The sequence below is a fragment of the Bactrocera neohumeralis genome, chromosome 6 (genome assembly GCF_024586455.1).
Source record: "Bactrocera neohumeralis isolate Rockhampton chromosome 6, APGP_CSIRO_Bneo_wtdbg2-racon-allhic-juicebox.fasta_v2, whole genome shotgun sequence".
Classification (NCBI taxonomy): Eukaryota; Metazoa; Arthropoda; class Insecta; order Diptera; family Tephritidae; genus Bactrocera; species Bactrocera neohumeralis.
Window position 1 is genome coordinate 20,708,857 of NC_065923.1, and position 27,165 is coordinate 20,736,021.

Below are 27,165 nucleotides of genomic sequence, written 5' to 3' on the forward strand. Positions count from 1 at the left end.
CTTCTGCTTCTGGCAAGTTTTTGATCTATGGGCATTTCAACAACACTTTTTTTAATTTTCCAAATTTTAATCAGCAACTACTAGAAATTCCGACTAGCAAGTGTATTCCCTCTAAATTTTATTATGATTAGTTGGTTGGTTGCAAAGAGCGCCAGAATGCAAGCGGCATCCCGGTAACCAATGAAGCCTTATCCAGCACCTGATTTTTTTCTACTAAAAATGTTTCTGTGTATCATCATCCTTCGCGCATGCTCTGCATTCTGCTTTGACAATTTTCTGAAGGTGGAAGCTTAGGTCACCCTAATGACTCTAACAATGTTAGTGGTCTCTGTAGAGACCTAAAAGTAGAAGCTTTTTGATCTGTTCACCATCATAACTACCCGAAATGCCCTGTTGCTAGTGTTCCAAGACCTATGACGCTCCTCAACACTTGAATGAGCTGAAAAACTGAGGGTGTTTATGTTCCTGGCTACCCCCAAGCGGGCCAACTCGTCTGCCTATTGCGTTTTCTTCTATTTCTATATGACAGAATATCAGTTGACTTTGATGGAGTTCCCCACTGAGAGTCTGGCTGAACACTGACAAAAAGATATTTAGTAAACCATATTTTATTTGTAGTTGTTTTTGTTATTTTTGCATTTTTGTAATATTATAATTTTGTTGCGCCAATGTTGACCAACATTTCCTTTCCAAAATTTTTTTTTTCGTACAACGACCAATGAAATTCTGCGTCTCTGGCAACACTACCGTTTAATTAACATACAAACTTACAACCATATGCATGTAATTATTTATAACCACATATATCTACTTTATCTACCATTAAAACAACAACAATGGCTTGCTGATTGTGCCCAATCATCTAAAACACCGGCAGTCAGTGGGCATTCAATTTTCGAGAAACGTGTTTCTAGCGCTGAATTAAGAACTACTTGACGCTTATAGTGCACATATACACATACAAGTATATACTGGCTAATATACAACTGTATGTATATTTATATTTGTCACACAAAACTCTCGAAATTCGTTATGATTATTTAGGTGTACATTCGTAAATGTTAGTCGACCAAATATTTGTCTACGTATTTGTAACGAACAGCATTTTTTCAGTTGCTAGCAGTTGTTGCTTTTCAACGCAACCGAAAATGAGCTTTTAGGTATGACAACAAAATTGTCAAAGCCAACAGTCAGCAAGTTCTTCACAGCGACATTTTGCTTTCGTCTATCTATTATATATATCTATTTGACAGATCACTAGTTCATCATTTGCTTAACTTATACATATGTATATATGCGCATTGGTATATATATTCATATACATATATGAATTATGTAGAAGAATAGACACGTGCATAGCGTCTCAGGCGGGCATGCGTGACTGGCGAAATGTGAACTTGACTCGTTGGCTCATTTACGACTATCGATATATGGCATATAATGTAAGTATGTTTTGTGTGTGTCTGAATTGGAAGAATGAGTTATATGCGTGCTGCTTGGTTCTAAAGTGAAGCTTCTAAGCAAAAGTATGTGAAATCTGTGCCCTCACATACATGGTTATATACATGTTTACATGTATTGTCCAAAGTTTTGCTTTCATTATATCTATTTACTATTCTTTTCCGTACTGTTTTCTCTTTTTTGTTGTTTACTTTGACGTTTATTTCTAGTTATACCAAAATTAATGGTTTGCTTTGTCGTTTTCTTTGTGCGCTTCTTCTAAAGATTTTCGCTTTTTGCCTAGACTTATATAATGTGTTTGTGCTGGTCGCATTCGTATGTGGTACATACTCGCACATATATTTACAAGAAGCGTTTGAGACGTGCGTGGAATCAAAAGAACAGGTTGTCACAATTTTGCTTTCGACGCACCCTGTAGAGCTCAATTGAAAAGAATTCTGTAATAGTTTAGTTTTTCAATAGAAATTAGTTGTGCCTAGAAAATATGAAATTTCTATGGGGGGAACACCGCTGCGTATGAGTAATGGAAAAGTACTGCATTTTTTTCTTCAATAGTATTTTATTTTAAGTACTATTCTTTAATAATTATGTATTTATTTAGTATTTTTGAAGTATAGTATTTTTGGAAATTAGTTTTTTTTTTTGTATTTGAATAATAATTTAATTTAAATAATTATTTTTTATTTTTAATATTTTTTTTATATCCAAATTTTTTTTTTTATTTTTAATTACATATAATAATTACTTGTTTCCACTTGTGAATTATAAAAATCAAAAAATAATTTGTTTTAAATATTTTTTTTTAATTATATTAATTATTATTTGTTTCCACTTGCGACTTTCAAAAATTGTTCAATAATCCCGTTTTTTCTGATTTAGATTTAACTCTATAACGTATTGACTGAGCTCCTAAAACAACATAATGCAAGTCCACAAATCAATAAAAAAAGTATAAATATATTTCAAAATATCACACCCAAATGTTGTAAATAATGTTGAGCTAAAACCTATGCTCTATAATTGCTAACTTAATAATACATACTAGGGTAGTTCTAATATTGTTAAATATGATATTATTCGTAAAAAAGTCTTGCTATGTAATAGAACACACATTGTTTGAAGAATTTATTTAATTACAATACATCTTTGTGCATACTAGGGTGGTTCTAATATTATGAGAAATGGTATTATTCGTAAAAATGTCTAGCCATATAATAGAGCACGCATTTTAATTTTAAATTTATCAATTAACAATGTATCTTAATACATACTAGGGTGGTTCTAAAATTATCAAAAATGATATTATTCGTAAACAAAAATTTAATCTCACCATTTGAGAGAGCACGCATTTTTTAAGAAATTTATCAAATTACAATAGTTAATAATACATACTAGGGTGGTTCTAATATCATTTACAATGAAATTATTTGAAAAAAAGTAATGCAATTTAATAAAGCATACATTTCATAGAATTGACACAATTATTAAAAGGTATATAAATAGTGTTTTTGGCATAAAAATGTTTGGCTTCTTGTTTTCTGGAAGAACAGCTTATTATTATTTATAAAAAATAGAGAAAAAGTGATAACCTTTGGGCTCTTAATTAAAATTTTCCTTATTTCTTTATTTTCATGCTTCTAAGATGAAAAGGAACACTTACCAATCACATAAATATATGCACATACATTTAAATCAGATAAGAGCAAATCTATTTCTCTTTCTACGATTTCATTATTCTATTTAATTATTATTTTAATATTTTGTACTGCTTTGTAACTAATAATTAGTTTGGACGTTGTTATTATATTACGATTATCGATTTGGTTGCTTTTCACCTTTGTTCGTAGCTCACCAGCTCGCCTGGTGGCCGCACCACACCGCACACTCCACAAACACTATTAGCACCAGATGCCATGTACTCTCTTGCTTGCCTCTGGCTTCGACAATTCTTAGTTTGCAATTGTTGCTGCGTATTTTATTTAATTGGCAGTCCTTGAACTTGACTTGGAGTGCGCACGTACACATACATTGATACACGCATATACATAATTGGAAATATATATATGTAAATACACATTTATAGTAGAATAACAATTACAGTAATGTATGTATGTAGACACTTTTTTCGGGTTTCAATTGAGTTAAAGAGAAATACGCACGCTAATATTCAGTCGTAGCATGCTACTTGAATTCACTCCGAATTCAGCCAGTCAGTGAATTAGTCAGTCGTGTAAATATATTTTCTTGTATATACTTGTAATTGTTTTTTGAGTACAAATATTGCTATATGGGAAATGATTACTTTTGGTGGTGAAATTGTTTTAATTTTCCATAAATCATTATATATTTGGAGACAGCTATGGACCTCTTTCAAAAAATGTTAAGAACTACTTACTCTTAGCAAAGTAAATTTCGCAAATGTAGGTATTCTTACTGGAAAAGACTGCCTAATAGGTTCACACGCGGTGCGGCTAAATATTTTGAAGGACGCTTTTCACCAAAGCTGCTTGTTGGCAGGCAATTCTCTTATCACTTTCTCCTTTCCGACTTTACCAGACTGAGGCTGAAATATCTCGATAGACACACTTTCGGGAAACCTAGCGAGATGGCTGGGATTGATATTAATTGCCTTAACAATTTTGTGGTAAGCTCAAGACGCCTCTATAAGCAATTTTAGGAGCTGAAGGGTAACACAAACGACGAACAATTATCCAAATGAGAGTCATCGATTGAGATCAACCATAAGACCTAATCTAATCGTTATATATCTTGCTATCATCTAGTAATTGTAATAAGTAACTAGCTTATCATGATCACGATGTAAAGTCATAATACGCTTAGGCTCTTCGCGATAGATGATGACCTGGATTCCTATATCTATATCTATTACTATTACTTATTACATTTACTAAATGATAGCAAGATATAAAGTATAACGATTAGGTTAGGTCTTATGGAATTTTCCCATTTCTTTGTTAAATTATGTGATATAAAACGAATTTCAGCGACTTTTTCACTTCGCGCAAGGAGAACCGTTGAAAATTTGTATTTTTTAAAACGAACGATTCATTTATGTTTTCTGAATTTTTAGACATTTTTTTCTGGTAAATCGTGTCTAAGTGTTAGGTGGCAACCCTCTTTTTGATTACGCTACTTATCAACTCGATCATGAGTATTAAATGCAAAAATATTTTAATCACTAATTAATTAATTAGAAAAAATACAAGGTGGCAACTCTGGTCTCAAATATTTTTAAAAGTTTTTCAACACCAATATGAATAAAGAGTAGAAACGTATTTCCCACAGCCTGAAAAAAAATAGTAGAAGGCAACCCTACAAACAGTTACTTCGAATGAACTTTTTTATTAACACTGAGCATATTGAGTTTCAAAACAATTTACTTTTGATATCGTACTGTTTCAGAAATTTCTCTGGGCCTTATGATGTTTAAATATTTTTCAATACTAATATGTATAATGAGTAGGAAGATATTTATCAGCCTTTGTAAAAAAAATTGTAGATGGCAACCCTACAGTTTTGAATGAAAATATCTAATTAACGTGAAGAAAATCCTATTCCAAGCTAATTTATTTACTTTCTTGGTATTTCTTACTGCTTGAGAACATTTGAGTATTTTCTTACTGTACAGTTGTGCATCAAGGGCAAGTGGCAACCTTGTTTTTTGCTTAGCGTACTTATCAACTCCACATAAATAATAAGTAAAAAATATTTTTGTTACTAATTAATATTTTTTTAATTAGAAAGAAAGAAAGAAAATAAGAAGTATGGCAACACTGGCTGAAAATATTTACCTATGTATATTCAAAAATAGTTATCAACGTCACATGAATAATAAGTAAAAAAATATTTTAGTTACTAACAAATATTTCTTATTTTCTAACTAAAAAATATGGCAGCACTGGCCGGAAATATTTAACTATTTATAAAAATACTTCACATGAGTAATAAGTTAAGAAAAAATATTTAAGTTACTATAATTTTTATTTTTATTTTTAATTTATTTTTAATCAGAAACTAAAAAATATGGCAGCACTGGCCGGAAATATTTACCCATATTTTTAATTCAACAAACATATTTCCGCTTTTTACCACTTTTAAAATAAAAAATAAACTGTTGGCAACCCTACATTTTGAATTAAAATTTTTATAAACACCAAGCATATTGGTTTCCAAAAATAAATTATTTACTTTTTATATTATACATTATTATATAAATGCGAGCAGAGTACAACCACTTCACTCTGTACCTTTAAGTTTAGAGTTCAACGAAAGTCTTGCCATACACCTCCACAAACATACATATGTAATTTTCGATAAATTATTACAAACACATCTAATTTCTAAATTTTGTTTTGTTGTTTTTGTGTTTTGTGCATGTTGTTAAGGCGTAAAGTGATTGCAAATTAGAAAGTACCGATTGATAATGGCAAACCGGCATGAATTGAAGTTATTCGTCACTTGCGTGCGTATATTATTCGTGGCGTTGTTGCTTTTTTTCTGCTTCTGTTACTGTGTCTTTTTTGTAATTTTTTTTTGTTTTCATTTCTCATTTGTCTGCGTGATTTGTTGTTGTGCGTGCGGGCTTTTTAAGCTATTCGATACACTGTCATTGCTTATGCATACGAGTTCAAGTGATCATCACTTCAATTGCTTATACCCTATAGCGCACAGTCACACACACACACATACACATGCGTATATACCCACATCTGTACATATAGTATAGACACCTAACGAACCATGCGAGCAATTGGCCAACTCATTTTTTGTTATTCGACACTTTCTATTGCTGCGGTGGCCATGTGTAACTAGTACTCATAAGCCTCTATGTATGTATGTCTATATGTGTACATGTAAGAGACATTCAAATGTAACAACAATGCGACATTCATGCCGAAAAGTGAAAAGACCTGACTGGGTGTTTCCTAATGGTTCACACGTGTGTCGCATCCGATAATATCGCGAGCACTTTACGCCGGCTGTGAAGGAAACTCGCACCTCAGATATTCATGAATATATGTACAAGTATGTATAGTATGTATTGAGATTAATATCGCATTGATTTTGATAAAAAAAAGTAGGGCCCTCCGGGTCATTTTCACTTTTGCTACATTGTTGCGCAGATTCATCACTCTAGAGCTAGTTAAAAGGCTTTTGCTTGCAATCTGCATTCGCCTTAAGGTAAAATGGCTCAGCAGTTTTTTGAGCAAAAATTCCTAAACAGTTTTGGAACTGAAAATTTCATAAATTACCAATAAGAGTATAATATTTATGTTTGAAAAAATCTTTCGATCAATAAGCAAAGGCGTATAGTATACATATATTTATGAAAATATTCTGTTCTTCGGAATTCCATGTTGGGGATTCCCCTTTCAATTTTGGAAACAAAATTAAAATTGCAACAATTTCACTGTAATTTTGATTCAAACCGTTTGTGAAAACGTCAACATTGAAATTTGATTCATATACAGGAATAACAGACACTAGATTGCGCTATTGTGACGTCATACGCTATAGAATGAATAGAGGCTACAAGAAACAAAAATAAATCTTTATTGTATTGACTTCGCCGGGACAATTTTGCTTTTATAATTCTAGGTAACAGCTCTCAAAGCTTAAACTGCAAAGCAGTGCTTAAAATTATAAAAATTTGCCTCTGCGCTCTACTGATAATGGGTTCCACGGAGCGGCAATTTCAGTTTGGGGAACAAGAAAAATTCACACCGAACCAAATCTGGTGAATACGTTGGGTGATCGATGATACTTTTTGCATTTTGGAATTTAAATTCGGTCAAAATTATGCTCGATGCCATGGTGCATTAACATCGTGTAAAATCCATGAATGGTTCTTTCACAACTCTAGCCGTTTTTGACGGATGTTCTCAAGCAAACACCTCAATACCGTCAAATAGAACCCCTTATTGACCGTCTGTACCTCCGGAACATATTCATGATGCAACAAACCACGAATATCGAAGAAAACAATGAGCACCTTATTGATTTTTGAGCGGCTTTGGCGTAGATTTTTTCGTTTCGGCTCATTTTTTTCTTCTATTCCGATGTCAAACTCATAAACCTATCCCCCGTCGGCAAATCTAATGCTCTCCAAAATGTGGTAACGTAATTTGCGCCATTAAGCATATTCAAAGATACCTGTTTACTGTACTCTTTTTAAAAAAATTTTATGAAGGTTATTAAATGTAGGCTCTAAGCTCAGTAAAATCAGAATATTGTTTTGGAAAATTGGTGTAACTGCTCCTTCGCCTTGCCCAAAATATTCTTCATTTAAACTTTTTATAATTAAGCCATTCTAAGCCCACTTTTGAATTTTAAATACGACAACTCTGACAATCTAAGATATAGCAATTGTTTACTCTACGTTTTCAAAGCATGATATTGAAATTTTTTACATTTTCTGAAAAATTTATTATAATAATGCATGGATTTTGTATACCCAGAAAGTAAATATTTCAAAAAACATAAGACCTACTGGTTTTTAAAAAATATGATATTTCGTTTTGAGGAAATTTGATAGAAATTTGATGATGTTTTCGATTTTAACCCAAAAAAAAGGTTTCCGCCTTAGTATTTTATATGTAAAAAAGCGATTGTTCAAGATGAAAACAAAAAAATCCCAAAACACACATACATTTTGAGGTTATATGTAGGAAAAAGGTGTTAACGCAAAAGTTATACATCTTTTTATTTAATTCTCTCTCTCATAAAATATACCTTGTAGTATAACGCATAATATACCATATGGTACTTGTATAACGCATACACAGCCTGTTACCACTGGCACTGATTCACTGATTGGGAGCGTGGGAGTTTCGTCTCGTGTTAAATAATGTTGTCGCTATTTATTAAGGCAAATGACTTCCCCATCGTACGGTTATCTATGACATCATACATTGATAGCTAAAATATTTATACGCACATTAGCCTTCCCCTACGCACTTATTAATAAATTAACAATATATAAGCATGCAAGTGTTGGTGGGTTAGTCGCCACTATTTCGTTATCAAAAACGAAAAAAAATCGCTTGCGTATCTAAAATAAAACTAAAATCAAAATCACAAAATCGTACAACAAAAACAATAGCGATGAAAGCTACAAGTGCGTGGAAATAAATAATAGCACACGCACAAAAAATATAAGGAAGCGAAGTAAAAAAATATAAAATAGAATATACAAAACAAAAGTAAAGGAAAAGCAACAAATTTTAGTTAATATGCTCAAATTTGCTTTGATTTTGTTTAGGTCAACGAACTTATTTGAACTACTTTTTTCTCAGACACACATATTCTTTAAACATACGTGTGTACATATACATATACATATATGTATATATGTTGTTGTGATTTAGTCATTTATTTATTTTATGTTTTATAAATTATAAGCAGATAATGCGTAGGCTTTTATGTAGCGGCCGAAGGCGGTCGGCATAGAGATTATCTTAGACTTTTTGTTATCGCTAAATTGGAGCATGTAAGATTTCTTGCAATAAAAATAAAAATATATGCATGTTAAGGTGCGTGTTTGCGACTTTAAAGAGGTGTGGTTGATATATTGCAAATATTTTTAAACAAATATACATCTATGACAAAGCCTCTTATGAAGTTTCAGGTTTTAAATTAAAAAATAATTTTATTTTTTTTAAACTAAAAATCATATAATGGCAGGGATAATAAAATATTGAATTTTTCTTCAAGGTTCTAATATTGGGTAGTCGAAAAGTTTTTTCGTATTTTGTCTATAGATGTCGTTGCAGTCTTAAAAAAAAAATAAAATTCGGGGTAGTTGAAAAAAAGTTACAGGAAGAATGCCATGGAAGCTACCAATGAAATTTGTGAAGTTTGCGGAAACGATTATGTATCAGTTCGTGTAGCACGACAATGGTTCGCTCGCTGCCGTTCTGAAAATTTCGAAATTTCGATTTACACTGATGAAAGTTTAACACTGATGGAATAATGTCTCTAGCGGAAAAAAGGCAAAAAGTGGTCGATATTAGTATAAATATAAAAAAAAAATAAGTTGAAATTTGATTAGAAATACGAAAACACTTTTCCGACTACCCAATATTCCACTTTTTAAATCTGAGTATTTAACTAGAATTTTGTCACACCTTGTTCGTATAGCTAGGTTTTTTATATCCCAGTATTATTATTTTATTTAATCTACAACTTCCTCAAGTGTTCAAGCTCATTTCAATCAGCTACAACAATTTATGTATCTTTAAAAGCGTTTTTCTCAAAACTACATTACTAAAATGCTTTGAGTGCTTACACGGAGACAAATGAGCCGATTACTGCATTAGGTTAAAAATCTACCAGTCAAAAACAACCGTCGTCACTTTCACAAAGCGGAGGATCTATTCCTGGCTTGAGACGCCTAACACTTGGTGGCAGGGAGTTAGAGATGTCTAAAGCGGTCAAATTCTTAAGCCTCATATTAGACTCCGTAAGGTTGAGGAATAGACATGTGGAAAAAACTATGTCCAGAGCCACCAAAGTGCTCATGATATGCAGACGCCTGGCCGGTAGATCGTAGGGCTGCAAGCCAGGTATCATCAGTTGTGCTATATACCATGATCATAAGACCTTGCTTATGGCAGCAAGGTAAAGATAATGTCGTCTCAATAAATGAAGGCCTTAGGGGAAGACACACCACTGACCCCTCTTCCAAGAGATAGCGTTACGGAGGGGGTAAACTTCACAAAGAAGTTCAAATTTAATCTCGGCAGTAAAGCGGAGTGGAGTGATTTCACGCTCGACCTACTACTGAGGGGCAGCACTATCCAGTGGTACACTGAAGGTTCATTCGTACCAATGGGATGCTTTTCTGGCATCTCTCAAGTAGAAGTCTTTATAGCAAAGAATGTAGTGTGCAGAAATCAATATCCAAAGCAAATATCGCAACCAGCGTATGATTATACTCAGCGGTAGTCAAGTGGCACTAAAAGCGATCTCAGCTTATGAAGTCAAACCGCTATTAGTAGAGGAGTGATAAGAAGACTGAACCGCCTACCAGTTCGTAACCATTTACACCTGATCTGGGTGCCGGGGCATAAAAGGGTAGCCGTCAATGAGCTTGCCAACGAACTTGCCCGCTCTGAGGTGGCTTCCGGAATGATGGAGCCAGAACCAGGCATTGGGGAGGAGTCCTACACCATGAAGGAGGAGGAGAGAGTGGAGAGAAAACGGCACTGGCAACAGACAACAGGAATGCACCACGCCAACTTAATATTAGGAGGTTACAACCTAGCAAGGTTTACGGATATGATCAACCTCCTCGAGACAAATTCAGTCTCCTATACTACTGGGCACTGCAGGCTCAAGAAACACTAGTCCAACATATGCTTAATCTCTTGCGCAAACTGCCGGTTTTGCGACATCGAACCGGAAACTACAGAACACCTGATTATAGATTGACCAGCACATTGTAGAAGCCGGCTCAAAGCCCTTGGGTCCATCTATGTGGACAGAGATCGCACCACCTCCATCGCGCCCAGTAAGCTGCTGAAATTGTTCAGAGTGCTGGACCTTTGTGATCATATGTTCTCTCTCTGATACAAGAGAGGACAAAATAGACGATAGGTCGCAGTGCAAAACATCAATTATTTTCTATCTATCTATCAGTTCTGCATATTTTGTATATGGTTCTTCATACAATGAGTTTAGGCATGCCACGGACGTCCAATTTCTTGGTTAAAAATCAAATCAATATATGTGACCTGGTCTACGGTAAGGGGGCTTAGGTGTCAAAAAAAAGGAGAACAATTAATGAGATAACGAGAAACTGACGATTATTTTTAACAGCTTTTCCCAGAAAACTAGTTTTCGCACGTTAGCTCCCTTTTCGTGGACCAGGTCACATATGCTTAATATCTTCTGCTAGAGAATTTTACATTTTAAGTTTCAACCAGGGGGAAGCCGGAATCACTGTAACAGTGTAGGATCTTCTCAACCCGTTTGTAGATGGGGTGTAACTCGAAAAATATTTAACTTTTTATTCAAACGCTTTACTGTGTATTTATAAAATATGTATAAATAAGTAATTAAAATTTTAAGACAATTTTCTCAGTATTCTTTTAACTCACAATTCTTCTTCTTCTCTTTTTAGGCTATCGCACTAGTTGTGTTTATTAATTCAACGAAAAAATAAGATATATGAGTAACTCATTTCAAAATCACAATAAAAGGTAAGTGTCTTTGATAAAAAATACGCCCAATTGTAGGCAACATTTTTATATCTGCTTGGTTGCAAAATTCTAAAATTTTATATTAAAAATATTTTAAAATATATTTGAAATAAAAGAACTTGCCTTTAAAACACACACAATCCGAAATCTCTGAACTACACACTATCAAAACACTGAAGACTGAAAAACAACTGTTCTAAAATCTGAATACACATCATCCCAAATGTGGAACTTGTTTAACAAAGTAAAATGCTACGGTGAACCCCACCTTTTTTATAGGTTCACATACGAGCATGTATTCTTCTATATGCATACATATATGTATACAGACATACATACATATATTTATATACACCCAACCATTTGCATTATGTTTCCTAAATTAAGCAGTGAAATACAATAATTAAAGTACCGCATTCGCAATAAATATGGTCTTGCGGGTATTCCCAGATACCTTATCAGCAGTAGTTGAGTACCAAAGCATTGCTACGGGACTATAAAAGACGGCAAGCGAACACAATTGGCACAGTACATTTCGCTAAGTCGCACAGTTTGCCAAGAAACACCAACGAGAAGCCATGGATTTAAAAATTTTCTTGCTACTCTTCACTTTATTTGTTGGTATAGCGTTGGCTGCAAAACCCACCATAGATCCAAAGCTGAAATGGCACCGACCAGTTGGTATACCACCACAGTGGTATAAAACGGGTAACACAGAGAACGGAAAGGCGAATCAACAGTCATAAAAGTTCCGTGGAATTACTCCAGTAGCTTTTTAATTTTTGTGCAGGAGTTCATGTCTAAAAATTGTGTAATTTAAATGTAACAGTATATAAATAGTTATGAATATATATATAAGAGTGTGGTGAAAAAAATTAAAAATTTTTTTAAATTTATTTGAAACACAAAAATTACTAGTCTGGAGGTTTCGCTGAGTTTTTCGTCTTTTTGTGGTATGTGTGTTGTTGTAATTCGACTTGTGAAGTATTCTAAAAGCTTTAAGTGATTAGCGAATGAATGTTGTATTTATTGTAATTTCTGGCAACACTTTCCACTGCTGCCCTGCTTCCCAAGACACTTCTGGCCGATATGCGATACGAGGTTGCTGCCTTCATTGCTGCTTGGCTGTCTATGTAGATGTGGACTGTGTAATTGCCTGTACGTGCATTAGAGGCCAGCTCCGCGGCTTTCGCAGTAGCAAAGGCCTCAATTTGAAATATACTGCAGTGGTCCGGCAACCTAAAAGGTTGCCTTATGCCTATATGTAAATTCTCCTTCAGCCAGTAGTCCTTCCGCCGATTTTGCTATGCAGTTTTCAGCGAAGAGGTCTATAGGTGGCCGGTTTGGTACCAGTTCGTCGTTGGAGTTGTTCTTAAAGCTCCCGTTAGACACAGCGCAGCGAACCTCTGAACCTTTTCCATTGGATTCCGGTAGGGTAGGGCAGAATTGGCTGTGTAGCACCAGTGTATGTGAAAGGGAGAGAGCCTCCAGGTTGTGCCGAGCATTTGCAAAAACGCATATAATGTATTGCTGGTTTTCCTCGCTATTTCTTCCATATTGTGCTTCCAACTGCTGTTCAGTTCTGGAATGTATTGAGAGTGGTAGTCATAATACTGTTAATGGCCTGTAGACCCGTTAAGTAGCCATAATCTCTTCTATGCCGAGATCCTCCCATCTTCCCGAACCTTGCGTATGGATATTCTATACGCTATCTGCCGCCTTATTGATCTGGAGGGTGGATAGATGGTTACCTTCGCTTTGGGCACCGATGGAATACGGCTGCGATCAACCACCTCCAGTCTCGCCCCTTTCCACAGGTTTGGAAGCGTTCTGACCGCTACATTACCTAAGTTATTGTCGGGCCGTCGTTACATTTTAAGATTTTGACTCCGCTAAGTCGTCTTGCTCCATCAAATGACGGCATGGATGCGCTCGGTTCGGCGTCCATTCAAGAGAAGTGGGCTTCCAATAGCTTCATTCCCACTATTTTTCACTGCTCCTGTGACATTTGTCCCAGCGGGTTACTGCAGTCTATAAGCGCGACGGTCAAATGCCGTTTCGCAATCTCAGCGGCTGCCGTCGCTGCCTTGGACATTGTCGGTTTGTCCACGTGCTTGACGTCCATCTTCCCTGATACGTCTTTGCATTTCCTCTTTTTCGAGGGCGCCTTCGGTTCGCTCTCTGTCGAACGCTGCCTCTTTCCAGCGGTATGCTCCTCAATGTGATTAACTAACGCTGGATGCGAGCCATTACACCAGTTTCGAGTGGCGAAGTGTGTCCGTCCGTTCTTAACCTCCTCTCTACTAAATATTATAGTGTTATAAAACATGTATGCTAATCAGAAAATTGCTAGCATCTAAAGTTCTATCTCACTCACTCTCTCCGACACCTTGTAAATGTTACTCATACGTAATGGTGCACTTGACAACTTTATATAAATCAATTATAATAATAAAGATAAAGTAATATAAACATATAATAAAAGCCATAAACATATTGTGCACATTTATTACATTTTAATTGCTCATAAAATATTTTTACAATTTGCCAACTTTTCCACACATCAATTTACCAACTAAATGAACCAGATATTGCACCGCTGTAGGAGTTGTCATTGGTGTGAAAATTGTGGCTGGCTTGTGCAGCAGCGTCCAACTTAAAATTGCCATCGTCGCTGGTGTAGATGTTTTGATTGTAATGAGCCGAGGCGCTATCCTGATTCACGTCGACACCAACGCTGCCACCATCAGGAGAACGCACATGACGTGCCAGCACTGGTGGTTGTCCTTCTTGCGGCGCTTTTGTGTCATCTTGTAGCGGCAAGGCAGCGATCAGTACAATGCTGCACAAGCAAACGAATAGGAAAATGCACTTGTTTGCCATTTTAGATAATTTTAGTTAAATAAGTTCTACTTGAGTTACTGGAATCGATCGATATCGAAGTGTTTAACTGATTGATGATTACCTCGCCGAGACGCAGGTTTTTATACAATCTCAACGGTGTATTGGCAATAGAAGTTGCATTAATTTGGGATTCACATTATCTTTATTATTGTTGAAATAAAGATAACTTGTAATGGGAAGCACCATCTCAAGGATGCTTAAGTGTGTTTACTTGTAATTATTTAAATAACATAACGGAAGCAAGCTATCTACCGATTTCTTATCAGTGGTAGAGTACCGTGGTTATATTTATCGTAAAGGTGCTATTTGGCACGCTTGAACTCAAATCGATATTTAACGATCCTTTATCGATTTCAATTATAAATTAATTTTATCGATTTCATTTATTTATTCGGTATTCGTTCAAAATTCTTAGAATTTTTCCATTAATTTATTTCAATTTCCTTATACTCACCATAAGCAAACGGTTACTTTACTTTAACGGGTTGTATTATTATTATTATTATATTATTTTTTTGAAAACATTTGGGAGAAATTTTTAATAAATTATATTGCTTTTGTTTAAAAATCGGACTATGTATTTTTAGAAAACCTTTATATTCTCTTCCGGTGCTTGGTTGTGAGAAAGATTTTTCTATTAAGAATTATCCACACAAGCCTAAGGGTATTATTTTAACATCAAATGTAGACAGGTATTATTCGATAGACTAGTCAAAATTTTGAGTTTTGACAAATTAACAGCTTCCCAAAAATTATCGTTTTTTGTGATAAAATTTTAAAAATTTAAAAATCAAAAATAATTTCCAAAAATATTATTCCTTCGACTATTACCTGAAGAGCATATCTCATAACGTTGTATGCAAATTTCAAGCTGAACGGTACAGTCGTTTGGGAGAAATTTTGCTCATCTACTCTGAAAACAAATTTTTGGAAAACACGCTTTTAAAGTTTTGGGAGCGGATTACACTATGTTGAAAATTTTCTACAACTACGCTCAAATTCCGGAACTATGTATTTTCATGGTAGACAGGTAGAGTTGAGCCTAAAACACTGCTCTGTGGTACACCAGCCCTTATCTGTCGTTCATCAAAAATGAAACCTCCCATTTTAATCATAAACTGTCTATTTTTTAAACAAGACTCCAATGTTTTATAAAATTTTAAAGGAAAAATGTTTTTAATCTTATATGAAAGGCCTTCATGCCACACATTATCAAAAGCCTGAGCCACGTCTAGAAATATAGCTGTACAGTACTCTCTGTGCTCAAATGCTTTTCTTATTTCGTTAGTAATTCTATTTACTTGCTCTATCGTGCTATGTTTTTCACGAAAGCCGAATTGGTGCGTTGAGATTATATTATTTTCGTGGAGGAAAGGAGACATCTTTGATAGTAATACTTTTTCAAATATTTTAGAAAGACAGGATAGAAGATTGATTGGTCTGTATGAAGTCGGCTGTGTTAAGTCTTTTCCAGGTTTATCTATCAAGATAATCTGCGATTTTTTCCATGAAGTTGGATAGTATAGACTCAGGAATGCATTGATGAGCAAAGGGATTACTTCTACAGCTATATTTGGTAACTCAATTAGCATTTCTGAGGTAATATTATCATGTCCTGGTGAAGTTTTTGGGTGAAGGTGAAGACTTAAAACAAATTTTATATTACAACAAAAAATATTAGTAAACTAAATCCCAAAACCGAATGACCCATATAACGCTTGAGTAATGGTACAAGCTTCGCTTTGTGAACAATTACTTTCAAAGAACCGTTAAAAAGCTCTCCCACTCACACTTAAATAGTCACTGTTAACATTAAAAAAAACGCGAATGCCAAACAAAAAGTTCAAAGTTCGTGCTTAACCTCAACTAAATGAACCAAGTGTATTACTTTCAATGCAAAGAAATTTAATGTTATTTACATTAACTAACTTTCAATGGCAGAAAACTGACAACAAATTGCAAAAGATGCAAAAAATGCAAAAAATAAACAACAACAACATACCACAATTTACTAGCGTCATTAAGCATTGTGCTGGTATAACAACAACAGCAAAACAAGCAAATCAACAACGAATGCATTGAGCCGCAACGGTACCGGCAACAGCAACAACAACAGCAACAGTTAAATTGCTGAATTTGTTAAACAAAATCGTAGACAAAAGCGAACGACGCTAAGTATTTTGCTATTGCACAACAACAACAACAATAACAATGCAGCATGGAAACATTACAGCCAAATCATTTATACGCCTCCAAGCCGCAACACTGGAATTTTGTTGTTGTTGTTAACAGCAGCACACTGCAAGCGCTCATTAGACATTTTTCTTGCAACGTCATCGGCGATGGCCTACCAAATGCCACATATAGTGGCTATGATGTTGTAGGTGTTGCCGCTGCAACATGCCACTGCACATCACACACCGTCACAACAATCTAACAACAACAATAAATTGTTGCATATACGCGTGGCATTTCCCCAGACATTCTCTTCGCATGTAAACACCTGACTGTTGTTGGTGATGATATTGTTGTTGTTGTTGTATTTTAAATTTGTTCCGAAACGATAAACCACCGTAAAAAGTTAACACTGATGTTTTTGTTGTTGTTTCTGTTGTTATTACTGCTGGTTTTGTTGTTATTACTGTAGTTGTTGTTGTTGTAATTGTTATTGTTTTTGTTGTTTTTATATTTGTTTGTTCCCAAACGTTAAACCACTGTAAAAGAAAATATTTGTTGTTGTTGTTTTGCTTGTTATTTTTGTTGTTGTTGTTACAAGCCAGTAAGCCGAGTAGTTGCTTAGCTACCTGACTGACTGTGCTCAGCTCCGGCGCTTAGCTAAGCCGTCGTCGTCTGGCGCTGGGGAATACCAAATTTCGCGCCATGTGGCATGCAACGCGGCGCATTTCACTTTCATTATGATGTAGTTTTCATTTTGTTGCTATTGCATTACACTGCTTATTTATTTATTTGCGCTGCCTATTGCTTTTGTTGCTAATATATATTTTTGTGTTGTCAGCTGTAATGTTTTTTGTTTTTGTTTTTGCTTTTAGCCATGTGACCGCTGTGAAATTTTATGCATACACATACATTTGTATATGTATATGCACTTTTTATTGCGATATGTTAAACAAGTTGTTGGCGCATACAAATGTACACAGTTTGTTAGCGTGTTTGAGCGGTGACTGTCTAAAGCAAGGCACCGACTACTCTGGTGTAGGCGAAATGGTAGTGCATATGGTAAATTGCGGTCAGTTGAATTGTGACAAGTAGGTGATATGCAAATTCAGTGCAACAGAGCCGTAAATTTTGACGTTGCATGATTTTTTATTGCGCATGCGCGTGTAGTTGTAAATGTATATCAATGTACCCTGTAGGAAATTGTTAAGGAATTTCAGTGATTTGCTCTAAATTTAACAAAATATAGTAATTTCTTTTGAAAATCATCTTTTTGTGTTATAAAATGATATAAAATGTAATATCTTAGACAACTTTATCTATAATTAAGTCTTAAAACTATATATTAAAGCCATCTGAACACTTCTTTTGGAGTTTGTAACGTTGCTTTGTTGAACAATTTCAAATTTCGTGAATATATTTTGCCAAATACAAAGTGTTCTATGCAAAAACTTTGTTTTTTCAGAACTTTGTATGGCAGCTATACATTGTGATCAAAAAGTTTACGGAAATCATTGCTTTTTCGGCTTTAAATTCGGTCACAATCGTGGCTCGATGCGATGGTGCATTGTCATTGTGTAAAATCCATGAAATGTTCTTTCACAATTCCGGCCGTTTTCGACGGATGTTGTCACGCAAACGCTTTAATATGGCCAAATAGAACGTATTATTGACCGTCTGTCTTTCCGGAAAAAATTCATGATGCACCAAATCACGAATATTGAAAAAACAATGAGCATCACCTTGATCTTATTGATCTGGAGAATGTAGCTTTAGCCTCCATCACCGTTGATGATTTCGCCACGCTTAACACTCTCCAGTCGCTAGTTGGCACGTCCGGATTTTGTCTTTGTAGCAGTCGCAGAGCATATTTCGCGTTCATCATGTTGGGTATGGTTACCTACGCTTTGGTTCACTCTCCGTTGAACGCTGCCTCTTTCCAGCGATGTGCTCCTAAATGCGTTTAGCATAGGCTGGATCCGAGGTATTACAGCAATTACGAGTGGCAGAGTGTACCCGGTCGTTCTTCACCTCCTCCCTAGCCCAAGCCAGGGCTTCTTCTTCCTTCAGACTGAACTTGCCTTCGACGCGGTTGCATATTTCGACCGCCGCCGTGTATCTTGCCTTCAAACCCTCCTTGATTGATTGATTGGCTTCTTCCGAAGCTCTCCCTCGTTGTCAGAGTTGGAACCCTCGGTCGCCTGCATATCCCTTCTTCTCTTTCCGCGTTTATGCTCACAGCGCTTTCTTAGTCCGAGTCTTCATGGACTGTGGCACCCGTACTCTGTAAAAATTTGGCGGTAGCACTATAACCATCGCAATCTTCTCCCGTTGCAGTGAAGGTGTGGCCGCTGGCGACACACCTCTTATGATCGCTGTGCCCGCCGGTGTTAGCAGCCTCATCTCCCACCGACGTTTGGACCTACATATAAGCCGATCCGCTTCGTTTCTTCCTGTTCGCACTCCATTACGAGTTTTAGATTCGTGGGTCTCTGTCCCTAGCGTTTTATACTTACCGCCAGTTACCTCTTTAGCCATAGCCGTTGTATTACCCATTAATCTATGTACTTCTGAGGATGCATATAAAGCAGTTCAACATAAGGAATGATTGGGTAAATACGTCAGCCTTCACTAGGAGCCGTCTGCCTGCAATGTCATGACTGTAACAGGAGCCAGTTTGAGTTCATGATATTGTAAGCAGCGACACCAATTGCCCAAGCGACACCCACGCGGAAGATACAGCTAAGAGACATTTTCTTCTTTTAATGAACGCGATCTCTATATAGCACCTTTCCAAACTTTTCTTCTTTTAGAACTATTGTCAGTAATATAAAATATAATTTTTATTATCGGAGTCAAATTTTATCCTTAACGTTAAGATAAAATGTTTCCTAAATATAAAAATAAACAGTTTAGACTCTTGACTTTAATGGTTCCAGAAAAATATATATAAATAATTCAATAAAAAAATATTTTCCAAAAAAATTTGGCTTTTGTAATCTTTACCAGCCTTGTAAGTTGACTTATTTTTAGGTCGAACTTTTTCTAGGAGTTCTAAAGCTCTATAAACATATTTATTTTAGTGAGCTTTCCATTGCAATAAAGTTTTGAAAAAGCCAATCTAATATACATACATGTTATATGATGGCCGTTATGCGAAACCAACTAACCATACTAGTGAATTAGACACTCAGAAGTTCCTACGAAAGCTCTAAAGCTGTACTCACGATAACCTTGTTGCTTTATTACTTAGTTACGCTTGAGATTTATTAAACTAAACATTGTATAAACTCATCTTTAAGTGTTTATAGTCAAAATATAGCCAAATGTTCTCATAGTAGTGTTTAAGAAACTCTGAAATTTTAAAGAGCTTTCGTGGAAGTCAAATTTTGTCTCATCTCGCAACAAATGTTGTTGCTTCTGTTATTCAGTTGTTATGGAGACAACTTAAATGAAATTTTCGTTTAGACAAATCAATGTTTACCAGCAGTGTATCATACTAAACACAAAGGTTATTCAAAAACTCGAGTTCAAGAGGAACTTTCGATGCAAACCATACAACATGGATTAAGAGATTTTTTCGCAAACCAATATTACTCTTGGATGAAAAGTAATAATATTTGCAATCAAACACACTTTAAAATTAGCCTCAAAAGAAAGACGCTCTGTGTAACATATAAATGAGATCTGGAGTTCACCGGCCACAGTAATGATAAAAAATAGCAAAAAAATTGTTTAAGCAAATTAGACAACTATATGTTAATTTGCATATTTATCGGTTCAATTTCTGCAGTAAATTTGGGTCTATTCACACACATTTCGAAATTTTTATGTAAATATGTTGCTGCGAATGAACATTGGCTACGCCATGGCAACGAACGATTTGACATATCCAACTGAAATAAAATAAAAATATGCTCTTTAAGTACAAAAACAAAATAAAAATACTTTTTATCGAAGGAGAAGTTTAATTCGCCGGCATTTTAGCAGCGTAAAGTGGCTTACTTTCATCCTCTAAGCTGAGACGATCAAATGGCGAATTTGAGCTGCGCTTTAAACCAAAGCGCTCACCTGAGTTTAGTATATCCGTAGAGAGGTGGAGATGTGACTTTGTTGTTGGTTGATATTTACATGGCTTTGCTTAGCTGAATATACATACATAAGTATGTGTGTATGTATATTTGAATATACGTATTTGCCAGCACTTCGTGTTGTTTATTTGTTATTTATGGTCGTAAATTAGGCTCCGCATTGTTGACTTTGAATTGAACTTGACTTTGAGCGAATTTTTATTACTGCGATTTGCTAAACGCTTTTTTACACCATTATTTGTTGAATACTTGCTTTACATATTTACAAGCAACGGCATGGACATGACAGCATACACACACACAAACATAAATATGCTCAAGTGTTTTTGTTACTTATTATTTGTATTTGTTTGGTTATTTTGTGGAAAGTTGCGAGATTTTTGTGTTGTGGTTTATTTGTGCATATTTCAGACTTTAGGCAACGGCTAAAAATAACCATAGAGAAAAGATAAAAAGAGTTGAATGAAAATGAGCGTCTATAAATTGTATTTATATATACATATATGTAGGAACTGCAAAATTTACTACGCAAATACCTGTTGGAAGTGAAACATAAGTTTAGGATTTCAAATAAAATGTGGAAAACGTCTGATAAGATATAATTTCAGGTACGAAACAGTTATATGCTAAAATGATTTTGGGAACCCATGGGTTGTTTGATAAATATAATTAACATTAAGCTTCAAAATTGAGGCAAGTGGCCGCCAGTAATAGATAAAGCTGTTCCCACAACAGTCGGGTCTAAGTAACCGGAACGGATCAAGATTTTTATCCGGCCAAAAACTGTCAACTCAGTACCTTATCTTGAAATTACTTCAGGAATGTTTTCTTCCCTTATATGCATGCTTATCATCAATACCAAATGTTATTTCTCAGACTCAAGCTGCTGAGTCAGAAGAAGCAATAATTGGCTCTAAAATCAACTTTTAGCTTCTTAAACATTATTGCAGAAATAGAAGAGTGATTCACTAGCATTTTGTAATCGCTTTTCGCTTTCAAAATCAAATAAATGTTTATATTTGTCTCAGAGAAAAATCGGAAAAATTCTAATTATAAAATATAAAAATAAAAAGGTGGCAACTCTGTGAACTTTTTTTCTCCCAGAGAGCTTACCTGAGATTGTAAAACAGTCTTTCTGCTTTCGCAAGCATACATATATTTATATATGAGGTATTCCATACCAAATCGACCACTTTTGAACCCGACCCCTTTAGATTTTGCTGAAACTTATCCATCCTTTTCTAATATTAAAAAAAATCTGTCCACTCCGGAATTAGCAGGGATAGTTGTCAAATGAATTGAATTTTTTTTTATATTTTGGAAAATTTAACAAAAAAAAATGGCGAACTCAAAAAAAAAAAAAATGACGATTTTACTTTAAAAAACCGATTATTTTATATAATTGATCGTGTTAAATTTTTTTCGTGTATTTTTTCGAAAAGTTCATTCAAAAACAAAAATTAAAAAAAAGGTCCCCAAAAGTCAGTTTCTACAAAAGTTATGGCTATATGAAAATAAAAAAGCCATTTTTTTGAAAAATTCATAACTTTTTTGAAGTTGGACAAAAAATTTTGAAAAAATTCTCAAAAATGTTTTTCAAAGGGTAGAAAAGGATGGATAAGTTTCAGCAAAATCTAAACGGGTCGGGTTCAAAAGCGGTCGATTTGGTCAATTTGGTATGGAATACCCCATATACATATATACTCTGTCAACTTTTCTTTAAATGAAAAAAATTTAACAAAATAATTTGGTGCGCTTGAAAAATTCTTAAAAATTCTGATTACAAAAAAATAAAAAGGTGGCAACTCTGTAAAATTGTCTTTAAATTAAGTAAATTAACTCAATAATTTGGTGTGCTTGTGAAAAATCGTAAAAATTCTAACTACAAAAAAATAAAAAGGTGGCAACTCTCTCAAATTTCATTAAATGAAAGAAATTAACATAATAATTTGGTGTACTTGCCTGCATTTATGAATTGAAATTCTTTTTTTAATGTTTTAAATGGGGTATTAAACCCAGAGAGATTACCTGAGATTATAGCAAAAGTCTTTTCGAACCACTTCCATACATTGCAAAATAATCGCAAAACCAAGAAGAGAAGTATTTCTCTCAAGAATTAGTTTCTCATAAAATTCAATAATAATTTGAAGTTGCCGTACTTATAAATAGTAAATTGTATTCTTCTTCCACTGGACAGTTTCAACACGCTAAAAGGCTCCAAATCTTGGATAAAAATCTCAACTAAAAACCAGCAATCTCTTTTAATACACGTTATAAGAATTTTATATATGAAACCGATGTATTTGGATTTTTTTTTTAACTTCAATATTAAATATATTTCTCAAATTTGTTCCTTCCAATTTTATAGAGGTCTTCTTTTTCTTCTTTACTGGCGTAGACAGCGCTTACGTTGTTATAGCCGAGTGCCACTATTCCCATAAAAAACCAATCCGTCTCTGAAACTTTGTTGGGTTTGACTTGAATGCAATTAAATTTGCATGAGTAATTACATTCTATATATATGAGGCGTGTTCAGAAAATAACAGGAACTTTAGAATTTCATGGGTTTGTTGATATATACAAGTATACGTGCCCTTGAAGTGCGATACAATTTTCGGTTAAGGTTAGACGTGTTTTTATGAGCTTGGCGATTTTATTTTGGCTCGCTTGGTCGTGAATGCTTGACCAAAAACAATACTGTTACGATGCCCCAGCCTATATATTCGCCAGATGTGACCCTTTGTAACTCTTTTCTAATTCCCCAAAAATAAAGAGAACCTTAAAGGGCCACAATTGGAAAATTTGACATTCGACTTTCTTAATTTGCCTTTCCTTGTAGATCGTTAAATCTATTAAAAGGATAAGTTTACATTTTCACTATATAATAATTTGTTCAAATGCGTTAAGCATTCAAGCGAAGTAAGAAATTTTTTTTCTGTTTTATATAAAAAAAAACTACATAAAACTCCAAAAAATCGAAATTGAGTTTTTTATTGCTTACGATGTAATACATCATATTCCATATGTATGTATGTATATGTATCATAAAATTTTAACCCCACGCTGGCAGTTATAACCAATATACTATAACCATTTTATAACCAGAAGTCAAAATTTGTTTCGTTTTTCCTTCCCCTGTAAACTTATGAAAAGTGATGTTACGTTATGAATTTATATGGGAAGTCAAAAATCACAACGTGCCACCTGTTAATATGGGTTAGTCGAAAAAGTTTTTTCGTATTTTGTCAATAGATGTCGCTGCATTCGTATATCTCCAGTGGTACCAATCACATTGTCTCATACCATATAGTATTGGAAAGGTGAGATTTTAAGCTTCATTTAACCAAAACTAAATCCGAGGAAATTGAAAAAAAGTTACAGCTGTTCAAAAATGAATGAGTTACATATTTTGAAATTTTTTACAAAAAAATGAGAAGAATGTTCTTCGCCGCAAGCCACCAATGTTGTTCTTCAGGCGGGAAATTTCGCTATAATTTCCATCGTCATCGGAAATTTTAAGCCGCCGCATTTTTTCGTAGAATTTTCGAGCAAAAAAAATGTATCTATCCATCCCGCACGTGTAGTGGTCGATCGTAACGTTGCGAGGTAGGCAGCCTGTTTTCTCTCCGCTGCGACACGGCACTCCTCGTCGTACCAGCTGTTCTTTTGCACTTTCAGCTGTAAAGTTTTGAAATTCCGTTAAATTTGAAATTTCGATTTACACTGAAAAAATGTCTCTAGCGAAAAATGGCAAAAAGTGGTCGACCAAATGGTAGTTTTTCATATTTGTTTTTTTGTTTATTAATATAAATATAAAACAAGAAAAACGTTAACCACCGAAATAAATACCCTTCACAGGTGCATTTCTGTTGTAACTGATGTGTGTGTGCAGTTTTATGGAAGGTAAACGTTTTCGGAAGATTACATTGTTGCCTTAAAAAATGAACATATACCAAGTTTCGTGAATATATCTTGTCAAATGTCAAAGTTTTCCATACAAGCATTTGATTCCGATCGTTCAGTTTATATGCTATAGCGGTCCGATATCGGCCGTTCCGACAAATGAGCAGCTTCTTGAAGAGAAAATGATGTTTGCAAAATTTCAAAACGATATCTTAAATACTGAAGGACTAGTTCGTATATATACAGACAGACGGACATGGCTAAATCGAATCAGCTCGACATACTGATCATTTATATATATACTTACAAACTTCGTGACAAACTTTAAATACCCTGTTCAGGGTATAAAAATATGTTGAAGTTTGATTAGAAATACGAAAAGACTTTTTCGACTACCAATATTTGTGTAAAGAGCTCAACGATTTTTTTCGTTATTTCGGCTGATAATATAATTTTAGCGGTATCTAAGAAAAAAATTTTTTTTTTTTTGGCTTACGTTATTAGATCTTATATGTACATATGTATATGTATGTATATATGTATATATAATTATACATAAGTATGTATGTATATATTTGGTGTCATAAAAATATTTTGCATACATAGAATATACCTAGACATTATAGCTTTACACACCCACATGACAAACACACCTATTTTCTATAAACATATTTACATATACATATGTACTTATGTACATATATACATACTTATGTATATGAATAGATATAGTCTAGTATACTGATTGAAATTAATCATCACTATACATACATATGTATGTGTATGCATTTTACTTAAGGGAATTTCTGCTGCTCCTACTTTACCTACTTCACCACTCAAATAACATTCCCGGGCTGTCAATTCAATCTGACAACAACGTTGACAACCAACTGTGCACGCTCCAAGTGATCCATTAGCGTAAATTGAAAGAAGATATTTCAATGTCAATGAAAGATGCAGGGCGTTGGGCACACATGCATGTAAATATATATATGTATGTATGGATATGTGGGCATTTATGCATGCTTATGTGTGGGTTGTTGATATAGAGGGCATAAGAAAAATCTGTCACTGAGTCAGGCTGCCAATTGGACGCCTCCACCCTGGCTACCGGTGCCTGCTGGCATGTGTGCTATATATACTAAATATACATACATACGTACATACATATATGCAGTTACAATTGCCTGCATGCATATGTGTTTAGTATGTTTGTATAGATGGCTGCATACGTTTGCTCAGCGTTACAAGCTGCTTGATTGTTATTGTTAGCGCTCATGTTGTTGCTGTTGGTATTGCTGTTACTAGTGTCGTTGTTATCGCTGCTGCGCTGTTTTATTGTATTAAATATCGTTGTTTATTTTCGTATGGTGTCTGTTTGAAATACGGATATATATTTTTGCATACATACATACATACATGTTTGTAACTGTGTGTATACGCCGCCTGTGTCCTTCGTTAAATGCAACACTGTTACAACAACGAAATGAGGCGCAACAGCAACAGCCACACCATGACCATAGTCATCATCATCATTATGATCACCATCATCATCATCATTGGGTCTCGCACAGCACCCCACTAACGGCCCTTGCTATCAACGTGAAATTGGTTCAATAACACGACGGCTTTGACATTGAGACAGAAAAGTAATACGCACACACATACATACATATTCAATGCATTTGTATATTTTTACACGCTGCGTTACTTCGCCATATTTATGTATATGGTAGATATTACTACACCCGTCTGCCTCCTCTTAATGCAGTTTCCTCCTGCTCTTAACCCAGTTTCGTTGTTCGCCGGCATATTCATGCTCGGCCCTAAGTACACGATGTTTGTATTTAATTTCAATTATTGTTATTGTTGTAAAGCACTGTAGATATTTTATTTCGCCATTTGCGTGTTGTTGGCTGCAACAACTGCAGTTCATCTTTGCCGACGATAAATCTTCTTTTGCCGGACCAGTGATCCCGAGAGCCCTGCTGCAGCGGCGTTCTTATGGCGAATTCAAAGAAAAACACGCATCATAGTTATTGTTGTACTCGTACTTAGTTGTATAGTAGTTGTAGTGCGCCGGTAGTGTATTGTCTGCGTTTCGCTCTCGGTGCAAAAATTTCCAAACGCATCTGTTGGTCGTCTGCAAAATTTACAACAATAATAAATATAAAAGTGTGTGGCTATAAAAGTGCTGTTAAGCCAAGAATATGGTGTAAGGAAATGGCTTTTCTGTGGAAGTGCAGCGCCTAACGAGCGACCACACCAAAACTATGTGCGTGTGGAGTTGTGGATTCGGGAGTTTGGGTTTTACGGGCTTATGGAAGTATATTTTTATAATATATTATAAAGGTATTAAGTCATAAATGGTTAGCAAAGAATTTTAGCACTTTCTTTAATATTTTTTG

General features: G+C 34.8%; 2 protein-coding genes and 1 pseudogene across 5 annotated transcripts in view; 1 reads left to right on the forward strand and 2 right to left on the reverse strand.

Annotated features, from left to right (window-relative positions):
* LOC126763673 (solute carrier organic anion transporter family member 74D) overlaps positions 1–27,165 on the forward strand; it is a 122,064-nt gene that overhangs the window by 22,987 nt on the left and 71,912 nt on the right. For all 4 annotated transcript variants that reach the window (XM_050481387.1, XM_050481385.1, XM_050481386.1 and 1 more), the window contains exon 3: positions 11,606–11,684. The gene's annotated coding sequence lies outside the window, so the exon portion shown is untranslated. The remainder of the gene's footprint in view (positions 1–11,605; positions 11,685–27,165) is intronic.
* Positions 13,531–19,319, reverse strand: LOC126761808 (uncharacterized; annotated as a pseudogene).
* Positions 14,179–14,627, reverse strand: LOC126763675 (uncharacterized). The gene has a single exon (XM_050481389.1). It carries the CDS (start codon positions 14,565–14,567, stop codon positions 14,253–14,255), a length of 315 nt encoding a protein of 104 aa, XP_050337346.1. The 5' UTR covers positions 14,568–14,627; the 3' UTR covers positions 14,179–14,252.